The 15,832-nt window shown below is 41.8% G+C and overlaps 1 protein-coding gene across 1 annotated transcript in view; it reads right to left on the reverse strand.

Annotated features, from left to right (window-relative positions):
• LOC138982960 (cysteine-rich venom protein-like) overlaps positions 1-15,287 on the reverse strand; it is a 36,180-nt gene extending 20,893 nt beyond the window's left edge. The window contains exon 1 of the mRNA XM_070356355.1: positions 14,960-15,287. Coding sequence (XP_070212456.1) covers positions 14,960-15,002 — 43 coding nt within the window. The 5' untranslated portion in view covers positions 15,003-15,287. The remainder of the gene's footprint in view (positions 1-14,959) is intronic.
• Positions 15,288-15,832: the final 545 nt, after the last annotated feature.

The following is a 15,832-nucleotide window of genomic DNA, read 5'->3' on the forward strand; positions in this document are numbered from 1 at the left end:
CCTTTAGTCAACACATCTAGGCTAATAGCTCAGGAGAGGTCAACCTGGAGTCTCTCTGTCTGTATGTCTGTTGATCGCTCTGCCTCTGTCTGCCTGTCTCTATCTGCCTATCTGTTCGTCTATAGGTCTGTCTCTCCGTCTATCTCTCCGTCTATCTGTCCGCCTATATGTCTGTCTGTCTGTCTGTCTGTCTGTCTGTCTGACTTACTATTTATTTTTTATTTGTACGCCTGTTCGCTCGTTTGTTTGTTTGGTTGGTTGATTCCTTGCTTAATATTGACTTCTTCTTCTTCTGTGTTCGATGTTGATGGCCGTGCTAAATCCTCAGACCAGTGGCTGCCAGGAAGTCCGCAGTATTAATATTGACAACTTCATTTTATTCAAAGACGACCAGTGTACTACCCAAAACCTGTATTCCCAGTTCATGTTTTCTCTCTCTCTATTTCTGTCTCTCTCTGTCTCTCTCTGTCTCTCTCACTCTCTCTTTCTCTCTCTCTTTCTTTCTCTCTCTCTATCCATATTTATTAATATATATTTATATCTCTCTCTCTGTGTCTGTCTCTCTCTCTGTCTCTCTCTGTCTCTCTCTGTCTCTCTCTGTCTCTGTCTCTCTGTCTCTGTCTGTCTCTCTCTCGCTCTCTCTCTCTCTCTCTCTCTCTCTCTCTCTCTCTCTCTCTCTCTCTCTCTCTCTCTCCCTCCACATTCTATTTCTATTTCTATACCTGTACCCGCATTAGCTAAACAGCACCCTTTGAGGGGCGGGTACTGAGTTCATCCGTACAGATACTTTCTACATCTCGGTTTACTATTAGTTCAGATTGGTCAAAGCATCAACATTCTAATGGGACGGTAGGGGGTCAGAAAGAGGTTTTTGGAGAAAGGTGGGTGGCGGGGCTGCGATGAATGCACACTTGACATCTGAGTTGTCAACATGTGGGATGAGTGGCCATAAAGAGCAAGCACTATATTCTCAACTTAGCAATTTCCTCTACACTAGTGTAGAATCTGTTTAAAAAGAGCCAATTATCGCATTTGTAAGTGAGCTTTGTGACACTTTTGTTGCATACGACTATATGAACACAAAAGTAGTACCGCGAACCTTTGCACGTCTAGGTAAACAACTTCGGACTGAAGATACACCTCCACCACTTGTATCATATAACCCCCTTCCTGTCCTCAAGAGGCCAAACAAATGTATGCCTGTTGGACAAAAATAAATCTAGTCGTCGACCTCCACCACCCATATTTTGGTATTTTTAATTTCTTTCTTTTCTGTTTGTTAGAGTATTCTGAAATGAATATTTCGACTTAGTCCGCCATCGTGCTTACCACTGTTCTGTTTTCACTAGGATTACTTAAAATAAGCACAATGCTTGAGTGAGAATTCTAAATGCCATATGTTGTTCATGTCACGATAAAAAAAATGAATCAAGTTTTGTTGAAACCAAGATTAACCACATTAACCTCGTGTGATTCACTGCTTCACTAACACAAACCGTGTATTGGGAAAGGGTGAGAAGGCGGGTGGCAGGTGACATGATTATGTTGTCATCGTAAGGTCTGCCTGAAGATAAATTGGAGTTACACATTAAAAGCAAAATGGCCGATAAGCAGCAGACAGGGTGGGGTGGTTGGTGGGAGTGGCTTTCCGTTTCCGTTTGTATGGCCATGTTGGGTTTGATGCGTGCATGCCTGGTTTTCTCCTGTTGATGGGTGTCGGCACAGAAGGTCTGCCCGCTGTCCTCAGCCAACATGCTCCGTCTTCATGGCAGCTCAAATTTTTTATCGAGGTTCTCTCCTCTAGATCCGCCGTGTTTCGCCTAGGGGCTTTCGCTGCCTAGTTGATAGGGTCACCTCGTAGAGGATGTGGTCATAGACCACGCACGGTCGGTCTTGGGATAGGGAAACGTTATGCTAGTCCGGAGGGATTACGCCACAATGGCCACCTCGCGAAGACCCAGGGTCCTAGACTAGGGAGGTCCAAGGGGGAGCACCGGGAGGGCTACCCCTCTACCCGCACCTCCAACACAATCCCTTCCCCTGGTAGCTTCATCCCCAAGGAGGAAACAAAGCTACCTGCAACACCCCGGAGTGGCTTTAATTTGCTGGAAGTGAATGAGTTGTTTTCCTGTGACACAGAACGTGCGTTCATTAGTTCATACAGTTTGACGGCTGTGACTCGTGAGCGAATTGTGAGTGTCAGAACGTATCATGTGTTTACAACTGACCGCGTCATTTCCTTGACGTGTTTTTCTGCATGTCTCTCTGTTTGACTCTGTCTGTCTCTGTCTGTTTGTCTGTGTGTCTATCGGTATGTCGATGTGTGTGTGTGTGTGTGTGTGTGTGCGTGCGTGTGCTTGTGTGTGTGTGCGTGCGTGTGCGTGTGTGTGTGCATGTGCGTGTGTTTGTGTGTGTGTGCGTGTGTTTGTGTGTGTGTGTGTGTGTGTGTGTGTGTGTCTGACTGTCTGTCTATCTATATGTCTGTTTCTCTCTCTCTCTCTCTCTCTCTCTCTCTCTCTCTCTCTCTCTCTGTCTCTCTCTCTCTCACTCTGTCTCTCTGTCTCTCTGTCTCTCTGTCTCTCTCTCTGTCTCTCTCTCTTTCTCTCTCTCTCTCTCTCTCTCTCTCTCTCTCTCTCTCTCTCTCTCTCTCTCTCTCTCTCTCTTTACAAAAAGTTCAGTGTCATCACCAACGTTGTTTTCATTCTTTACCAATGAACTGGCGCTTGGAATGTTTCAAAACGGTAGGCATGGGATATAGTGAACACTTGACACAATACAGTTTCTCATATAGCTGTTTGCCGATGACGTACTTTCTGCATCATGCAGCACAGTCCATCTACAGAAGCAAATTGGTGTGTGAAAACAATCGCATTTTTCATGACAGGGAATGCAAAGAAAATCGTTTTGGAAAGGGCGGATTCTTGACACCAAATGAGTCATACAAGTACGGAAACTAGGACATAGTAAGTTGTAAATAGTCATAAATGTTTGAGACTGTTCTTCACAACGAAGTTGTCACTAACGCAAATATTCGGCGACCTAGCATTAAAGGCAAAGATAAGGGTCAGTGAAGAAGATCTGTTTGCGGAGATTATAGGCATCATACCATGGAGCGTCTTTGTTAAAATATATGATGCACATAATTATGTCCTCCTTGTGCTAATGTACGGATCAGTTTGATGTTCATAAAAACGCCCATGTTTTGCGTTCAAGGGGTTTTTGTGTGTACGACTGCAAAAACCGAACAACATGTTTTATGACGCTTTAGGCCGTTATCCTCTTTATGTCAGCTAGGTGATTAACTGTATTAAGTACTGGCTGATAGGGCCAAATTTACAAAGCAAAAGACTCTTTGTTTCTCTCTGTCTGTCTCTGTCTGTCTCTGTCTCTCTCTCTCTCTTTATATGTCTCTGTCTCTGTTTCTCTCTCGCCGCTCTCTCTCTCTCTCTGTTTTTGTTGTGGGTATTTTTTGTTTGGGAGGGGGGGGGGGGGGAGGGGGAGTGGGGAGGGGAGGGGAGGGGAAGGGGGATTGGGTTTTCTTAAATGTATTTTTTCTATCAGTTATATGTACTTCGACAATCTTTATTGGAATATCACTTTTCACTTGACTTTAATTGACCTATAATCCCCCCCCCTCCTCCCGCGTCTTTCCTCTAAGCCGAGCCTAAACCAAACATGATCAAAATATTTTAGGGATCACTCATAGTACAGCCTGAACATGTTCCCCATTTTAGTTTGTACACATACATTTAACATTACTTGTTTTGAATCAATGTTGAATCTCATGAGCTCCATATAAGCTTCCAAAATGCACAATAGAATGGTGTGCATTACAAAAACACGTCGCATGAGTGGACATCTCAGTAAATGAAATTGTTGACAAGGCTTGCTGTCAATGTACTTCACACCTGAGTCGTTTTGTATCACGCATGGCTAGGTTTGTAAACATCTTAATCCCCCTCCAACAAAAGTTGATTATAAGCCTTTTCACTCTCTCAGACTCTGGTGAAACTGGGGCCGAGCGGCGATGTTTATTTGACTGAGTCCATAGCGATGAGTAATGCAGACGCAAACTTTTTGCTTTTCGTTATCATTCCGGGTGCATTCGGGGCATGCACAGTGCTGGAATTAAATGTTGTCGGGTCGATGACATTATGGAGGTTCAGGTTCAAAACTGATTACAAGTCTATCGATTTATTTTTATGTTCTACTTCTTTCAACTTCTCTCTCTCTCTCCCTGTCTGTACGTCCGTATCAAGTGTTTGTATGAGGGACAGGTTGTAAGATTAGGCTTTGCCTAAAACCTTTATCTTTTTGTAATGAAGTTCAGTTTTAGTTTCAGTTTCAGTTTCAGTTTCTCATTTCCAATTCCCCTCTCTGTCTGTGTGTCTGTCTGTCTCTGTGTGTCTGTGTGTCTGTGTGTCTGTGTGTCTGTCTGTCTGTCTGTCTCTCTGTCTGTCTGTCTGTCTGTCTGTCTGTCTGTCTGTCTGTCTGTCTGTCTGTCTGTCTCTGTCTCTCTGTCTGTCTGTCTGTCTGTCTGTCTGTCTGTCTGTCTCTGTCTCTCTTTCTGTCTGTCTGTCTGTCTCTCTCTGTGTCTGTCTGTCTGTCTCTCTCTTTCTTTCTGTCTGTCTGTCTCTCTCTCTCTGTCTGTCTGTCTGTCTGTCTGTCTGTCTGACTGTCTGTCTGTCTCTCTGTGTCTGTCTGTCCTATAGCATGACGATTTGACAAATGTCGTACAATAGTACAGGTATATCTGGGCCAAAGAACCCCTGATACCCGCGGACAATATCCCTTTTAAGTCAGCTTAATCGTGAAGATAAGGAAACTATCCGTAAATATCTGGTTTTAATAGAGGGGACATCACTGCTAAATTATACAGTCATTGTCGTAAAAAAATACATTGTTGTTTGTAACGATCTGGTGATAGAACCACTGTTTCCTATACACACGGGACACAGTTTTCTGCACAAAAGTAGCAACAACTGGTGAGATAATAATTGTTCAAATCACACGTGTGTAGCCTATATCATGTAAATCTGGTACGACACAGCAAGCCATGAATTCTCTATTTAAACATGCGTGAACTTTTACGTCAGGTACAGCTATCTGCATAAAAGATGACATGTTGAAAACCCTTTTCTGATGCAGTGTACCATGATCTTTACACTAGCTGTCAAGAGATGATGCCTGTGTTCGGTGACTGTCATGCACCAGTGATTGTTGTGTTTAGGTATCTCTAAGGGGGCCCGGTAGCTCAGATGGTAGAGCACTGGACTTGTGATCGGAAGGTCGCAGGTTCGAATTCGGGCCGGGACGGACACGGGTCAACTTTATGTGCAGACCCAGAGACGAAAGCCATGTCCCACCCCCGTGTCATCACAATGGCACGTAAAAGACCTTGGTCATTCTGCCATAAGTGCAGGTGGCTGAATACACCTAAACACGCAGACACCTGGGTAGCGCGACTCCGTTGCTGCTAGCTTTCCACTGGGAGGAAGCGACCCGAATTTCCCAGCGATGGGACAATAAAGTAATGAAAATGAAAATGAAAAAAAAAGAAAAAAGATTGCTTACGCACGTACTACCAATGAGACCCTCTGCCTTGTCAACTCATACACACACAATGTAAACAGATCGCTGAAAGTAATACGCTAAAATTCAGCCTAAAAGACCAACTCTCAACGCATTAGATTACTCTTCACCGAGACTAGACATTTTTGACTGGCCAAAACTTTATTATACGGATTTTCGTTAATTTTGAGTTCACATTCAAATAAACACAAAATATCTACATTATGCTATTCTGATTGACACGTGGAGGAATGCGGTGCATCTCACTGGGTAGTCTCACGCCTCCTACTCGTTAGCAAAAAAGGCCTTTAATGTCTCGTCAAAATATCGGGCCCTTTTTTGCTTCCATGAAAACACGAAAGCTGTTAATAATTTTTGGATTCAAGACATAATGAAGAATGCAACGAAACCCCTTTTGTGTCTGTTATTGCAATTTACTGTTAAGACAGACTGTGAATAACTAATTAGCTGAAAATTGTTTAAGTTTTCAGACTGAAATACAATTGCATAGTCCTGACTGGGACAAAATTTAACGCAAAGCCCAATGAAGTTTTGTTTGAAAATTGAGGACGCCAGAGTGCGGTCTCAACTTTTTTAACGGACGTATTGTTTATAACGTCATCAAACAACGTTATCCATACAAAAGAGAGAAAAAAAACATCCGCGTGGGAATATTATTTGGGAAAATTCAAATGTAAAGTCTCATAAACAAATATCGGTTTCGTCGGAATCTTTGCACACACATTTACAGGTATACACACACTCATTCGTTCGTGACTCCCTCTTAGTTATTAGTCTCCAGCAATGTAAAATGATTAAATGCTAACACAAATTTAACTTTCAAATTAATGTCATGATATCCGTAAACCCAACATCATGTTCAAGAGACGTAATTACAAGGGATTATGTTAACAGGATAGTTATTTTGAAATACTAAACTTGCATTTCACACCAGGACATAAGTTTCCCATGGGAAACTCTGACTTGAGAACAATAATTTTTGCGCTAAGGGTCGATCACTGAGATGTTGTCCTTTGAAAGAATTTAGATCGAACAAAAACATCAACGGCTTTTCAGTTTTATTCGATCGATTGTTGTAGTTTTCTTGCGTGTTCTTAAATAATGAATGCTTGCTTGCCCCAGGTGTTTGCGTTAGCAACACGATTCCTTCAATGACTTCAAAACATTAAAGTTTGTTTACTATCACCTCTGATATTTACCCGTCTTTGATCTACACTCTATTTTTAACTTTATTTGTGTCGAAGATTTTTCCTTGTGCGTTCGTGAACGTGTGCTTTCCGATAAAAGAAGTCCATATTCTTTTTGTTTGGTTTGGTTTTGTGTTGGTTTTTTTCCGATTCGATTTGCTTTCGTGGACAAGAAATTCCATATATCCCCCGGGTGTTATGACATTTCTTCTGTCTTTGGTCTTCCAGCGATCTTTCTTTGATCCTTTGAGAAAATAAAAGAGCGACGCATTACCAACTGCCTGTGAACGAAAGCACACCCGGTGCAGTTTTTGCATCAGACTGTTTTTCTTGATTGCATTACGTCACAAGGAATACCGATCATACTGGCGGCAGACAGGGCAATGCTTAATCAGTTTGTGAACTTTTTTTCTCCTGTGGACCGAAAGTTCTCGGACCAGCCTTGTTCTTTTAAATCGTATGCAGGGTGTTAATTGAGACAATAAGCTAAGTTATTCACGGTGCATTGGTGCATGTCAGCTTTCTTAGTTTTTACATTTAGTCAAGTTTTGACTAAATGTTTTAACATAGAGGGGGAATCGAAACGAGGGTCGTGGTGTATGTGTGTGTGTGTGTCTGTCTGTCTGTCTGTGCGTGTGTGTGTGTAGAGCGATTCAGACAAAACTACTGGACCGATCTTTATGAAATTTGACATGAGAGTTCCTGCGTATGATATCCCCGAAAAATTTTTCATTGTTTTGATAAATGTCTTTGATGACGTCATATCCGGCTTTTCGTGAAAGTTGAGGCGGCACTGTCACGCTCTCATTTTTCAACCAAATTGGTTGAAATTTTGGTCAAGTAGTCTTCGACGAAGCCCGGACTTCGGTATTGCATTTCAGCTTGGTGGCTTAAAAATTAATTAATGACTTTGGTCATTAAAAATCAGAAAATTGTAAAAAAAAATAACAATTTATAAAACGATCCAAATTTACGTTCATCTTATTCTCCATCCTTTGCTGATTCCAAAAACATATCAATATGTTATATTTGGATTAAAATCAAGCTCTGAAAATTAAATATATAAAAATTATTATCAAAATTAAATTTTCGAAATCAATTTAAAAACACTTTCATCTTATTCCTTGTCGGTTCCTCATTCCAAAAACATATAGATATGATATGTTTGGATTAAAAACACGCTCAGAAAGTTAAAACAAAGAGAGGTACAGAAAAGCCTGCAATCCTTCTTCGCGCAACTACTACCCCGCTCTTCTTGTCAATTTTACTGTCTTTGCCGTGAGCGGTGGACTGACGATGCTACGAGTATACGGTCTTGCTGCGTTGCATTGCGTTCAGTTTCATTCTGTGAGTTCGACAGCTACTTGACTGAATGTTGTATTTTCGCCTTACGCGACTTGTTCTATTTCAACTCACTTTCGGTTAAATATAACTTGCTAAAATAATATATCAGAATGGGGAACTTAAGTTCAGGTAGGAGGAGGGCGGTGTATGTGATTTAGCCTTGTTTGAATAGAGCTATATGATAGGTGTTGTAGGCGCTTTGGTTGTTGGGCGTGGGGGGGGGGGGGGGGGGTCGGTGGGAGAGAGGGCTGAGGGGGGGGGGGGGGGGAGAGGGGGTTGAGGGGGAGGGGAGGGGGGGAGGGGATGAAGTTTTCAAAACAGATGTCCTATTTCAGCCTTATGTATTGAGAGACACAGGGTAAATGCTGGCTTCCATTGAAGCGTGCAATGTTTATCTAAAAACTCATGGGGTTTCAGTTGGTGTTCGTTGACAAGGGTGTGTAGGTTGCGGAAATCTTGTTGGAGAATTTGGCAGCGGTCAAAGAGGTGTAAAAAAGATATTAGCTTTCCACATTCACAGAGACGGGGAAAGAACTTGTGAGCGCATCCATCCGTGCGAATTCTGCGAAGTATTTTAAGGAGGGGGGTGGGGAGTGTAGGCCTGTTTTGTTTTGTTTGTCGGGGCAGAATAAGCCAACCATGGGCATCGCCTTCTGTTTTTAATTCTGTTTCCCAGTGACGCCAGGCAACTTTGGCCATTTTGTGTTTTGCTTCCGTCTTTGTTAATTTGAGGTCATGAAATTCTGCTTGGTCTGTGACAGACTCTTTTGCTGCTCTGTCAGCCATATCATTGCCTCTGATCCCTGTGTGTGAGGGGATGTACATAAGGGTCAGTTCTGTTCCAGAGGCAATGATCTGGTGACAGAGGAACAATATTTCCGTCTGAAGCTCTTTCCGGTTTCTGGAACCATTTTGAAGAGCAGTCAGAGCTGATTTTGAGTCGGAGAGAATCACGACTCTTGTTGGGGGTTGAGGGAGGTCATTGATATAGTGGCATGCTCCTAAGATGGCGTACATTTCTGCAGTGAAAATGGACACATCCTGGTTGAGTTTGAATTTTTAGTTGTTTTGAGGTCAGGGATGACAAAAGCACAGCCGGCTTGAGAGAGAGAGAGAGAGAGAGAGAGAGAGAGAGAGAGAGAGAGAGAGAGAGAGAGAGAGAGAGAGAGAGAGAGAGAGAGAGAGAGAGAGAGAGAGAGAGAGCGAGAGAGAAAGAGAGAGAGAGCGAGAGAGAGAGAGCGAGAGAGGAGAGAGAGCGAGAGAGAGAGAGAGAGAGAGCGAGAGAGGAGAGAGAGAGAGAGACAGACAGACAGACAGACAGACAGACAGACAGACATAGCGAGAGAGAGAGAGAGAGAGAGAGAGAGAAAGAGTAAGAGAGGGAGAAAGAGAGAGAGAGAGAGAGAGAGAGAGAGAGAGAGAGAGAGAGAGAGAGAGAGAGAGAGAGAGAGAGTGACAGACAGACAGACAGACAGGCAGACAGACAGACATACCAACAGACAGACAGATAGACAGACAGACAGACAGACAGACAGACAGACATACCAACAGACAGACCAACAGACAGACCAACAGACAGACAGACAGACAGACAGATAGTCAGACAAACAGACAGACAGATAGACAGACAGACAGACAGCAAACAGACAGACAGACAGACAGACAGACAGACAGACAGACAGGGACAGCACGACAGACTGACAGACACAGACGTTTTTCTAACACAAACAGTCAGATTCGATTTTGAACGGAAGAATTTAATTAGTGTTTTCGTTGTGTGTTTATTATTTTAGTTAGATTGATGATGTGAATGAATCGATACGATCATATGTAACAGCAAAAAGTGGCGAGAAAATACATTCATCGAGATATCACTAATACCGCACTGCCATCTGTCAAAGTGAAAATCAATCGACTCCACATGTGACAAACCTCCACAACTTTTTTTTTCAGCTGCCATCCTTCCTGTAAAAGATGATGTACACAACCACAGATCTGTCTAGGCTGTAAGGAGAGAAACTGAACTGAATTTGGGGGTTTACTTTCCGTCAGGTCTTATATGTCTATATTGGACATGATTTGTTTGATGCGATTGGGCTTAACGAGAGATAGGAGCATCCTTCTTAATTTGTACACACCCCAAAAACGAACCGCCTATACCTGCTTTGTGTTTATATAGGGAATAGTTTTCATGAATTATTTTGTCAGTGTGTGTTAGTGACGACATTAGTTTAGCGAAAAGAAAATACTACCAAGTACAGAGTTGAAGCGGGGGCTGTTGATTACTGGAATGCATCCAAGTTGAAAGATGTTAAAACAAGTCGCGTAAGGCGAAAATACAACATTTAGTCAAGTAGCTGTCGAACTCACAGAATGAAACTGAACGCAATGCAACGCAGCAAGACCGTATACTCGTAGCATCGTCAGTCCACCGCTCATGGCAAAGGCAGTGAAATTGACAAGAAGAGCGGGGTAGTAGTTGCGCTGAGAAGGATAGCACGCTTTTCTGTACCTCTCTTCGTTTTAACTTTCTGAGCGTGTTTTTAATCCAAACATATCATATCTATATGTTTTTGGAATCAGGAACCGACAAGGAATAAGATGAAAGTGATTTTAAATTGATTTCGAAAATTTAATTGTGATCATAATTTTTATATTTTTAATTTTCAGAGCTTGATTTTAATCCAAAAATAACATATTTATATGGTTTTGGAATGAAAAAATGATGGAGAATAAGATGAACGTAAATTTGGATCGTTTTATAAAAAAAATATTTTTTTTACAATTTTCAGATTTTTAATGACCAAAGTCATTAATTAATTTTTAAGCCACCAGGCTGAAATGCACTACCGAAGTCCGGGCTTCGTCGGAGATTACTTGACCAAAATTTCAACCAATTTGGTTGAAAAATGAGAGCGTGACAGTGCCGCCTCAACTTTCACGAAAAGCCGGATATGACGTCATCAAAGACATTTATCAAAAAAATAAAAAAAAACGTCTGAGGATATCATACCCAGAAACTCTCATATCAAATTTCATAAAGATCGGTCCAGTAGTTTAGTCTGAATCGCTCTACACACACACACACAGACACACACACATACACCACGACCCTCGTCTCGATTCCCCCCTCTATGTTAAAACATTTAGTCAAAACTTGACTAAATGTAAAAATCAAAAGCTTAAAATGATTTATGATTTTTTTTTAAAATCAAAGAATCTCAAATAACGATGTCGCGTAAGCCTGTCCTTAACTGGGCGAAGTCTACTTCACGAAGCTTGCCGGACGAAGCTTAAGCACTGAGTTTTCGGTAAAAAGACTTCGCGGAGACTTCGCGAAGTCGACTTCATGGGCGCAATTAAGGACCGTGTTTACATTCAGTTGGACCAATGAAGCACAACGAGATATGCTTTTTATATTTAGTCAAGTTTTGACTAAATATTTTAACGTAGAGGGGGGAATCGAGACGAGGGTCGTGGTGTATGTGTGTGTGTGTGTGTGTGTGTGTGTGTGTGTGTGTGTGTGTGTGTCTGTCTGTCTGTGTGTGTGTGTAGAGCGATTCAGACTAAACTACTGGACCGATCTTTATGAAATTTGACATGAGAGTTCCTGGGTATGAAATCCCCATACGTTTTTTTCATTTTTTTGATAAATGTCTTTGATGACGTCATATCCGGCTTTTCGTGAAAGTTGAGGCGGCACTGTCACGCCCTCATTTTTCAACCAAATTGGTTGAAATTTTGGTCAAGTAATCTTCGACGAAGCCCGGACTTCGGTATTGCATTTCAGCTTGGTGGCTTAAAAATTAATTAATGACTTTGGTCATTAAAAATCGGAAAATTGTAAAAAAAAATAAAAATTTATAAAACGATCCAAATTTACGTTTATCTTATTCTCCATCATTTGCTGATTCCAAAAACATATAAATATGTTATATTTGGATTAAATACAAGCTCTGAAAATTAAATATATAAAAATTATTATCAAAATTAAATTGTCGAAATCAATTTAAAAACGCTTTCATCTTATTCCTTGTCGGTTCCTGATTCCAAAAACATATAGATATGATATGTTTGGATTAAAAACACGCTCAGAAAGTTAAAACAAAGAGAGGTACAGAAAAGCGTGCTATCCTTCTTAGCGCAACTACTACCCCGCTCTTCTTGTCAATTTCACTGCCTTTGCCATGAGCGGTGGACTGACGATGCTACGAGTATACGGTCTTGCTGAAAAATGGCATTGCGTTCAGTTTCATTCTGTGAGTTCGACAGCTACTTGACTAAATATTGTATTTTCGCCTCACGCGACTTGTTTTTTTTAGCGAGCTATGCATGAAAAGGTAAAGTTTGGCAGACGATTACAACGTACAAAGCTTGAAACAGTAGAAAGAGAACAGCGGATGTTTTTTAAAGGGGAAAAAAGAGAAGGAAATAAATAGACCTCTGCGCAGTGGTCCACACATCTTGCCGTCAAATGGAAGGCATGTATCTTTAAACCATATGCCCTCTCGGTTCAGTTTGAATTTCCTGTCAAAACAGGCAAGTCGATCTGGTCAAAAGGTGCGCCAAGATCGAGAGAACCTAATCGTGTCAGGCCTAAATTTGAACCGAAAATCGATCTTTTTTTGGGCGGGCCTCACTCTACCCGTCATGGAAGTATCGAGAGACAGAGAGAAAGAGAGGGAGAGAGAAAGAGAGAGAGAGAATTAGAGAGAGAGAGAGAGAGAGAGAGAGAGAGAGAGAGAGAATAGAGAGACATAGACAAAGACACAGAGTAGAGAGAGAGAGAGAGAGAGAGAGAGAGAGAGAGAGAGAGAGAGAGACAGAGAGAGAGAGACAGAGAGACAGAGAGAGAGATAGGGTGGGTACAAGTGGTTCATCGTGAGGATTAGCGGTTGATCTTGGTCGGTTTATTACACATCGCGGCGTTGTCCCTTTATCTTCACCACTTTTGTGTGGAATGAGTAATTCCTGTTGAGGGCTTTAAAAAAGGTATTCCCATAACCATCTGGTCGTAGGGGAGAGAGATGTTAGAGATCTCCACTTTTCTGGGGGCCAGCTTTTTATGAGGGCGGTGCCCATCTCCTCTCCCTCGCTGCCTTTGCCTTCCCCGGCCCTGAATAGGGTCAGGTACCCATTTCCAGCTGGGTGGACTGGAGAGCGCTCGGAAAAATCGGGTATTTGTATTTGTCCCCGAGTGGGGGACGAACCACGACCTCCAGCGTGAGAGGCAAGCGCTCTAACCACTGCGCCACTCCGCTCTCACGAGGGCTTTAAATAGCAAAACAGTCATTCGCGCTGATAACGCTGCTTGTATTCCTTCGTGTTGTTTTTCTCGTGTCATAGAAACCAGTTCTGGTGGGCTCTATTGAGCATTGCAGTCGTTATTTCCGTTTTAATTCCACGCAATGGCAACTTTGAAGACATTTGCACTTGTTGCCAAGTTTGAACCTCGCTTACTCTTGTTGGAACAATGGGATTCGATTGATTTAGTAATGGGAATAGAACCAATGAGACTCTGTCCCTTCTCCCCCTGCGTATCTCATACACAGTTGCTAAGCTTTTAGTTTTTTAATGTACATGATTTTGATCCTACTGATAATGTTACGCGAGCACACACACACGCAAACACACACGCATACACGCACGCACGCACGCACGCACACACACACACACACATACATACACACACACACACACACACACACACACACACACACACACACACACACACACTTTCACGCACACACACACAAACACACACACACACACACACACACACACACACACATTTCAAAGTACTTCAGGGCCCAACATTTGAGGACAATCTTGTATCGTTCTACAAGGATTAAGGAGGTCTAGTGTTCGCGTACAGTGAATGCTCTGTTCACGGCTGAAGAATGTTATTGTGTGTGTTGATAAAGTTCCTGAGTCTGGAGTCTTTATACTTGAATTCTGAAGGATCTTGCTGAATAAATCAGTTGACCCTACTTTGAATTCATGGCCTGACCTGTCACCCAACAAAAACGCTATTATATTGGTCTATGGGGGAAATGCAAGCAAGATCAAGATCAACAATGAGATATTTTATCAGCTTTTTAATTTAAAAGAAAAATGAATGTTGAGGTGTGTAATCATTGTTTTTGTTTGTTTGTTTGTTTGTTTGTTTGTTTGTTTGTTTGTTTGTATATGCGATTGTTCGAGACACAGACATAAAACCTTAGTTTCGATAAAACTGAATATCAAGCTAGGTATTAAGGCTTCTGCCTTTGCTGCTATCAAGAAAGACAGAGAGAAAGAACCAAAGACAGAAAGAAAGAAAGAAAGAAAGAAGGAAAGGCGAAACAATGTAAAACAACAAAGAAACAAACAATTAAAGCAACAAATAAACAAAGGTAGAAAGAACGAAAAAGTAAGCACAAAATTGCAAACGACAAAGAAACAAGCTAATGGACGAACGAACGAACAAATGAACGATCGAGTGAACACAAGCAGAAGAAAAGAAAGAAAGAAAGAAGGAAAGAAAAAAACAACTCATTTGTTTTTGGCCTTTTTGTTGTTTGTTTGCTCTTTGTTTGTTTGTTTGTTTGTTTGTTTGATTGTTTGTTTATTTGTTTGTTTGAATGTTTGTTTGTTTGTTTGTTTGTTGTTGGTGGTTTTGTAACTGTTGTTGTTGTTGTTGTTGTTTCTTGTTTTTAGCAGACAAACAACGGCAGTAATGAATACAAATGGACAAAGAACACCATGATTCCCAGACTAAAGTGATACATCTTCCGGACAATAATGTCGTTCTTTGTAAGTAGCTTTACTTGACCTATGTAAAACATAGCACTTACCGACACACGTGAGGCACAGAAGTCGAAGAAGTGAAGGACTCATGGTGGTGACAGACGGAAGAACGCTCTTCTCTCTGTCTGTCCGGTCGATGTTTGGGCGAGTAGGCAGCTGCCGTTTGACCTGAAGCGACAATCTCTCTTCGCCTGTTTGACTCCGCCTTTTTATTTTTTTTATTTTTTTATTTTTTGCTTTTCTGTTCTGTTGTCTACTGGGCTGGTATAGACAAGAAAATCTCTCTTAGTCAGTTTGACTCCGCCTTTTTGTTCGCTTTCCTGTCTTCTTTGCTTTTCTGTACTGGTGGGCTGGTCTGGACGAGAAAGAACAGAACTGGATGGAAACAAGCCCCAGGGTTGGATTGGTTGAAGTCCCACACAAATCTGACTTTCAACTAGTCCGACCCAGCGGCTGTTAAAACAGAAAAAGATCGATGGGGAGGCGGATGACCCCCTGGGTTCTCCAGACAAGAGAAATCAACAGCCAAACCGACCCAGTGGTTAGTTCCCACCCAGTTGGGCACTAGCTCGTGCCTACCAGCCCTGGCCTTTTGTGGATATCTCCTCACATCTGTTTAATTCCGCTTCTGTTTTCCCCCTTCCTTCTGTTTTGCTTTTTTGTTCTGTTGTTTATTGACTGGCCTCTTTGGCAGTTTATCTCCTATTTTTCCTGTTTTTTCATCTCTTTTTCATTGTTCGATCTCTCTCATTGTCTGTTGAATTCTGCTTTTTCTGTTCGTTTCCTATCTTCTTTGCTTTTCTGTTCTTTATTGATCGACATCTCTTTTCGTCTGCGTAATTCTGCTTTTCTGTTCGTCTCCTTTCTTATTTGCGTTTCTGTTCTGTTTTTTTATTGTCTGGCCTCTTTTTTTCGTCTGT

The sequence above is a fragment of the Littorina saxatilis genome, linkage group LG12 (genome assembly GCF_037325665.1).
Source record: "Littorina saxatilis isolate snail1 linkage group LG12, US_GU_Lsax_2.0, whole genome shotgun sequence".
Classification (NCBI taxonomy): domain Eukaryota; kingdom Metazoa; phylum Mollusca; class Gastropoda; order Littorinimorpha; family Littorinidae; genus Littorina; species Littorina saxatilis.